This window comes from Magallana gigas, chromosome 5 (assembly GCF_963853765.1).
Source record: "Magallana gigas chromosome 5, xbMagGiga1.1, whole genome shotgun sequence".
Lineage (NCBI taxonomy): Eukaryota > Metazoa > Mollusca > Bivalvia > Ostreida > Ostreidae > Magallana > Magallana gigas.
This window is the reverse complement of record NC_088857.1, coordinates 28,965,656-28,973,459: the sequence shown is the minus strand read 5'-3', so window position 1 is coordinate 28,973,459 and position 7,804 is coordinate 28,965,656. Positions and strand designations below refer to the sequence as shown.

At 34.5% G+C, this 7,804-nt stretch overlaps 2 protein-coding genes across 3 annotated transcripts; both read right to left on the bottom strand.

The window, feature by feature from the left end:
- Positions 1-3,208: 3,208 nt before the first annotated feature.
- On the bottom strand, positions 3,209-3,912 carry LOC136275543 (uncharacterized). Its single transcript, XM_066085037.1, has 2 exons — positions 3,638-3,912; positions 3,209-3,396 (listed from the first exon to the last, which is right to left on the bottom strand). Exons 1-2 carry the CDS (start codon positions 3,858-3,860, stop codon positions 3,257-3,259), a joined length of 363 nt encoding a protein of 120 aa, XP_065941109.1. The 5' UTR covers positions 3,861-3,912; the 3' UTR covers positions 3,209-3,256.
- An 853-nt stretch (positions 3,913-4,765) lies between these two features.
- On the bottom strand, positions 4,766-7,803 carry LOC136275455 (uncharacterized). 2 transcript variants are annotated; one of them, XM_066084741.1, is made up of 3 exons: positions 7,762-7,803; positions 5,180-5,387; positions 4,766-4,943 (listed from the first exon to the last, which is right to left on the bottom strand). In XM_066084741.1, the coding sequence occupies exons 2-3, from the start codon at positions 5,352-5,354 to the stop codon at positions 4,804-4,806; spliced, it is 315 nt and encodes a 104-aa protein (XP_065940813.1). In that variant the 5' UTR covers positions 5,355-5,387; positions 7,762-7,803; the 3' UTR covers positions 4,766-4,803. The 2 variants fall into 2 exon arrangements, with proteins under 2 accessions (XP_065940813.1, XP_065940812.1); XM_066084740.1 differs by lacking the exon at positions 7,762-7,803 and having other exon boundaries at positions 5,180-5,446.
- Between the last annotated feature and the right edge of the window lies 1 nt (position 7,804).

Here is a 7,804-nt window from a genome sequence, read left to right as displayed (position 1 = left end):
TACATGTATATTCAAATAATATAAATATATATATTATATAAAAATAAAACAACTTTTTAAAATAATTTTAATTATTGTTATGGACCTTCGGCTTTTATTTTTCCAAATTTCCCTAAATTATGAGGATTTTATTATAATTGTTTTCCGCTTGAATTTGGGTCCATTTGGGTTCATTTGGGTCCATTTGGGTAAATCGACGCACCCGAGATCTCGCTACTAGGTAAACATGGTTGTCATAAGGCGTGTTTTTTAAAACGATGACATTCCAAGGCGAAGGATGGCCGTTGTGAACCATTGAAAGGAAAACAAAGTTAGCAGAGTTAGGGTAAACTATATGTTTAATTAATAAATCCAATTTTTTAGGCGGTTGAATGCTTTTAAAGTCGGATATAATTCCCGAAGCGAGCGACACAAAAACAGAGGCGTAAATCGGAGGTTTTTACAACGCTTGGAACTGTAGCTCTCTGGTTTGTCTATCCGAATTTTTTCAACCAGAGAGCGACAGATCTGCAGCTAGTTAAATAGTTGTATTTATGGCGCACAAAACTTATCTATAAACATACAAATTCAATTGAAATAACCGGTAATTAGTACGATTAAAATTCTTCAGACAATTTACTACTGATGTCGTCTCTCCTAAAAAAGGCATCGGGAAACGTCCTGATTCCACCTGCAGTCATCGTAAAAAAAATCCGCCAAGTCTTGCAATAGACGCTTTATTCTGTAGGCCAACTCATTGAATTTTTGTCGTTTCTAAGAAATTCAATATTATTTCAAACCCACCGTACCGATGAAATTAATCTGAAACTCATATTTTTTAGAAGGATGATACTTTTAAAAAGTGAAAACAAGCAGCCACTCACTCATACACGCAGTGGAATTCTAATACATAAATTTCAGAGAATTAGAGAATTATATCAGTAGAGTGAAATGAATACTAACGTAGAACCTTTGTATTAGAGGGGAGACAAGGGCTTGGAAACAGTCACAGAGAAAGCTGGATGAAAAGCAACAAACGGAGAAACTTGGGATAGTTCAGGCAGAGATCCGCCAAATGAAAGAAGAACAACAGAAATGGGAAGCCAAGGTGCATGGACGAGATGGACAACATCAGAGAGGAAGCTGAATTGTGGAGAGATCTGGAGGATGGAACCACACCGTATCCAGTTCCTTTAAAGAGCAGTGTATGATCTACTGTCATCGCCAACCAACCTACACTAGTAAGGGCCTTACAGAAAATATGAACTACGATCTATGTGGAAAGAGGGGCACTCTGGAACACATCTTATCTTCATGTAATGTCTCTTTGACACAGGGCAGGTACAGATGGAACATGACCAAGTACTCAGAGAGCTAGCTGACGTCATAGAGAAGGAACGGAAGAAGAAGAGAGGACAGAAGAGAGACAGTAAATATGTCAACTTTGTAAAGGAAGGATACCCAACAACAGTCAAGAAACCCCGAGAACAGAAGTTCATCTTGGATTCAACGACATAATGGGAGATGCAGGCAGACCTCGGACGACGGCTGGTATTTCCAGATATCATCCACACCAATCTCCGCCCTGACATTGTGTTATGTTCCCACAAAGGCAAAAAGATAATAGTGGTGGAGCTTACGGCTCAATGGAAAGAGAGATGCGAGGAGGCCTACCGGAGAAAGAAATTAAAGTATCAAGACATCCGCAGCAAAAGATGGAGTGCATGGGTTTTACATTAAAGATTGGCTGCAGAGGAGCAATGACAGCCCTGAGAATTAAGGGGAAAGAAAAAAAAAGCTGGAATACAGAGGCTGTCAACAACAGCAGAGAAGTCATCATGCTGGTAATGGTGGAGAAGAGCAGTGCAGAACTGGAAGCCATCTACAGACGGGCAATGATTTGACCAATCATTGCTGACTCACCACTTCGAGGACGTTCCAGGATATGATTCGAAACAAACGACGATGGGTAGACCTGGCTGACGACGTCTGTAGATTTAGCAGTGAATCCACTGTTTTAGATATTATATTGTCTATCAGTCTAGACTAATACTAGACTTGGAAATCCCCTTCTCTGTGCTGTGCCGTGATGGAGGTAGCGGATATACAAGTCTAATTTTATTAGATTGAAATTACTATCAATTTCCAGATTATTAAATCTGACCATTGATTATTTCACAATTCGGCAAATTAGGGATGTTCTCAAGAACAGTAGAAAGAGGCTAATTACTAATAAAATAGATTAATAACCAAGTAAGTTTACATGACCTATATACCAAGGGTTTCTCATTAAAACATTTATTTACATCTACGTATATACCAAGCATGATTCCTTTTATTCTTACGGAGACTATATAGAGACCTAAGAAAAATTACGGACTACACAAAATTATATATCACAATAATGTCAGACTCAATTTCTCACAGGAGACGATTTTGCTGGCTGTTTCTTTTACTAACGTACTGATGTACATTTAGTGAATTTAATTTACTTTTTCACAATCAATTAATTTGTTAAATAATTATAAACAGTAAAACTTTTTGATGAATCATGCGGGTTATGAAGGTAGCGATCATTGAAGAAAATTTTTTACATAACCCACTAACGCGGGTTATGTATTTTTTTCTGCAAAGTCGCCACCTTCATAACCCGCATAAATCGCCAAGGAAAGCGTTTTATTTGAATAACATCTAATGCAATTTCAGCTTTATTTTTAATCAACTTTTTATGCACAAAATGTGCTATACTATGATAATTTTGCAAGGTGTTCAATCCTTATAAAAAAATTGCAATAATCAAACAAATAATTACCTTTTCTAGGAAATTTTTGCACTAAGAAAAATATGGCAATCTTAATTTTGTACAGGACGGCAATGTTATACATGTATTTGGTTTTCAATTCAATTCAGCAAACGTTATCAACCATAATTTTTGCAAGGCAAGTTGTAAATGAGTTTTTAACCTTAAATTGGATAGACAATAATTGAAGTAGGGTTAAGGAAAAAAAATGTCTTTAACCATGCGCTGGTATCTTTTCACTGAATCGCTAAATGAATTTTAAAACGTTTTTCTGTTTTTCTTGCGATTTTGTAAATCGCTTATGCGCTTGTGTGAACCGTTCGATGGATTTTGTAACAACTTTCCCACTCTTTAGATCTTATATCCATTCCATTTTCATGGAACTACAGCATAATTAAATATGTTCAACCAAAAAAAGGAGATAAAAACCAAGATGGGATCAAGGTTGTTTATTACAAGTAAACTGTAATAAGACAGTTATTGGACGCTGAGATTGACATATTTCTCCAGCCTCTCCATCTCTCTGTGGGCGACTTCGATCTTCTTCTGGATGAGGGCCTCCTCCCTTCTCTGCTGAGCCAGCTTCTGTTTCTGGGACTGGACCTTTTCCTGGTCGTCTGTTGTGAAGAAAAAAATGTTTATAAATTTAAATACAGTGTACATATTTAAAACTCATATACAATGTATTAATAATAGATTCTTAGATGCATACAACTTGAATTTATGAATAAGTAACCCATAAAAACGTGTTTATGTATCCTGTAGCTTGTTCAGTGTATATACTAATTATTAAATTAATAATTTACTGGACAGGTATATACTATGGAGGTCTTTAATAATTTAATTGCAGTAAGCTACCCCTCCATTTTTCGAAGTCCTCTTTCTTGAGCTCTGTCAATCTGCGCGGTGGCAGCTTTGGCTCCTCCTCGGAGACAAACGTCAGACCGAAGGCCAGCCCACCCTTCTTCTCCGTCACGTCCTCAGTGACCATGGTACGGCGGACCTTCTCGTACACCTCCGCCTCCTCCTTCATCACTCCCACCTTGTTGTTCTTCGCAAAACAACTCTGCAACAACCCCATATCGATATACACAACTTGACAGTATTTATATCGCTAAGGCTATTGATGATTAGACAATATTGTGACGTCATAATAAGTTTACATGCAATTATGACGTTGCAATAACGTGGTCTTACACTTTTCCGCTTTTTGAAGGTGGGCATAAGGCGGGTTGACTGGTTAAATCATCCATGTACTATATATATATTTTAGAATACTTCCCGGCCTGTTATAAACCATTTCTAATGCATCTTTTTGACTAACCCTAAAATGTTACATGTACCTACCTTCGTATTTTTTAAACGTTAAACAGGCATTTATTTTCCATTTCATAGAAGTCTTGAAGATTATTCGTTTGAAAAATATGTTTGATAAAAACGTTTTGGTTTGTGTTTTGTACTTTGTCTATTTATATATTGCTCCGATGATGCAATTATCATACTAATATGTACTTTGACAGCTGAGGTATCACACCCCCACCCCCAAAAAAAATCATCGGCGTAGATGGGGTAGATCTATTTATAAGATGATTTAATTATTGCAACTTAATAACGTTATCATCATATAATGATTTCAAATAATCTTGGGTTCTTTTTTTTTTACAAAAAATGTGAAAAAAGTTCAAATATACATTAAAAGAGCAATCTTAAATAAAAATTGACAATTCTATTATAATATCTTTATTTTCTGCTCTGATATCAATTTAATGAATAGCTAAATGAAATTCAATTTAAAAACGTTTTTCTGTCTGTCTTGCGATTTTGTGAATTGCTTACGCGCTTGTGTGATCCGTTTGATGGATTTTGTAACAACTTTCATTCCCCCACTTTTTAGATCTTAATATATTCATTCCATACTCATGGAATTACAGCATAATTATGTTCAACCAAAAAAAAAATAAGAAGAAAATAAAAACGAAAATGGGATCAATGTCGTTTATTATAAGTAAATTGTAATAAGACAGTTATTGGACGCTGAGATTGACATATTTCTCCAGCCTCTCCATCTCTCTGTGGGCGACTTCGATCTTCTTCTGGATGAGGGCCTCCTCCCTTCTCTGCTGAGCCAGCCTCTGTTTCTGGGACTGGACTTTTTCCTGATCATCTGTTGTTAAGAAAAAAATATGTTTATAAATTTAAATAGAGTGTACATATGCAATGTATTAATAACTAATAATAAATTATTAGACGCATACAACTTGAATTTATGAACGAGTAACCTATAAAAACGTGTATATGTATCCTATAGCTTGTTCAGTGTATATAAACTATTATTATTAAATTAATAATTTACTGGTATATAATATGGAAACCTTTAATAATTTGATTGCAGTAACCTACCCCTCCATTTTTCGAAGTCCTCTTTCTTGAGCTCTGTCAATCGGCGTGGTGGCAGCTTTGGCTCCTCCTCTGAGACAAACGTCAGACCGAAGGTCAGCCCACCCTTCTTCTCCGTCACGTCCTCAGTGACCATGGCACGGCGCACCTTTTCGTACACCTCTGCCTCCTCCTTCATCACTCCCACCTTGTTGTTCTTCGCAAAACAACTCTGCAACAACCCCATATCGATATACAAAACATGACAGTATCTATATCGCTAAGGCTATTGATGATTAGACAATTGTGACGTCATAATAAGTTAATACGCAACTATGACGTAGCAATAACGTGGTGTTACACCTTTCCGCTTCTTGAAGGTGGGCATAGGGCGGGTTAAAACTTGTACTGGTATAATAACCCATGCCCTGTACTATACATATTTTTAGAATGTTTCCCTGTTGTAAACCATTTGTGCATCTTTTTGACTAACCCAAAAATTGTACCAGTCTTTCGTATTTTTTAAACTTAATATCGGCATTTATATTCCATATCTTAGAGATCTTGAATATTCGTTTGAAAAATATGTTTGATAAAAAACATTTGATCCGTGTTTTGTACTTTGTTAATTTAAATATTACTCCGATGATGCATTCATCATAGTAATATGTAGTTTGATAGCCACCACCACCATGACCCCCCCCCCCTTCAAAAAAATAAAATCTCATAAACGCAAGATTTATAAGAAGATTTAGTTATTGCAATTTAAGGTGTAACATCCCTCTGCTATTGATTTTACTATATCTTTTTAAAAAAAATTATATTGATTTTCATGAAAGTTAATATAGATAAATTCAAAGAAACCAAGTTGAAGTGATGAACCGCTGCTAGATTTTTCAAAAATTGATAATTTGTCTAATCATGATATGAAGAAAACTAGACATATTGAATAAAAAAAGCAAAATTTTACCATCGCAGCATAAAATTAAAAATATTAAATGTATATGAAAATAATATATAGTTATATACATTGCCAATTCATATTTGAAAACATAATGAAGCGGTGCTTTTTAGTTCAGAATAGCACTTTGTTGCATAGGTTTGGAACAAAAATTGCTTCAATTAGCAAGAGTTATCTTTCTTTACCATATACTATTGAAGGTTTTACATGCTTGTTTTACATACAGTACGTGATAAATTGCCACAGTTTCTAATTAATCAGAAAGGTTTTCTGTTTTTAAATTTGGATAAGATAATAGTTCTTGTGAATGGATCCATATCTTTTAGAAATGCTAAATATGTAAACCTGTCGTGAGAGCATTTTGTTATAACACAAAAGAGGGGTCAAATGAATGATCTCCCAGTAATTGGTATGATCTCAATATAGGAATATAGTCTTGAATAAAATGTAATATCATTATTTCTTTATTTTGTCGTCCCATATCTGCAAACTCAGATAAGAAAACCCATATTCAATTTTAAACATGTTTCAAACGATGATAATTAAGTCTAGAGTTTGCAATTGTCTTGGTCACGTTTTTCTCAATTATAATTCATTGAACGAGCTTTAAAGAGAGAGAGAGAGAGAGAGAGAGAGAGAGAGAGAGAGAGAGAGAGAGAGAGAGAGCGCGCAAAATTTCACTTACATCTTTTTGTAAAAGTTTTCTTTACTTTTTCACTTGCCAAAAGTTTGCGTTTAGTTCGTTCTGTTCAAATTTCCTTTTTTATAATTGAATATTAAATAAATGTCGCCTTTCAACATAAATTGGGGCCCAGCACTGCTTCCCTTATTGCTACATGCCTTAATAATTGTGAGTTAACAGAAACAAAGTGAGATTATTTCCTACAGAAGTTATCTCTCTTATCAGAGGGATATTCCACCTTAATTAGGTTAATATCATGAATTCAAATAATATATATATATGAGGTTGTTTTTCTAAATGTGTATTTTTTAATAAGAAACGTGAACAGTTCAATTATACATTTATAGCGTAATCTTTAAAAAATTAGACAATTTTATTAATATCTTAAAATTCCGTTTGATAAAAGTTGGGGATAATTGAGAAAATTTTTGAAAGGGTGCATCGAAAATTAATAGATGTAAACATACTTGTAGTGCGTCATCATCCATGGGCGTTTAATATATTTGTAATTTTGTAAGGTCTAGGAAATTTAACTGTGTTAGTTTGAACTTAAAGCATACTTTTAAGCCAATACCTGTATGATAATTGGTACATACGTACTATAAAATAAAATGTATGTGATATCACATCAGTATCAAATAGGTGATATCCGGAAGAGGCGCTTGGCGTTATATATTTTTCTTATAATTAAAAAAATTATAAATCATCTACCTAATAATGTGTATTGTAAGGTAGATGGTATACATTTTTTTAATTATGAGAAAAACATACATGTATAACGTCAGGTGCCCGTTAGTATGCACGTGATATAAAAATATCATCAAACGGTCCCTCATTTAGCAGATGAAAACTCGGTCTCTGTAGAACACATTTAAAATCTTTTGGTTCAATCGTTTAGCTACCACCTGGATAACAATTAAACAATAACAACAACAAAGTGGTTGAAGATTAGCTATACATTACATCTAGCCATTCGGATCAATTCGAACTCTTTTGTGTTTGAAGG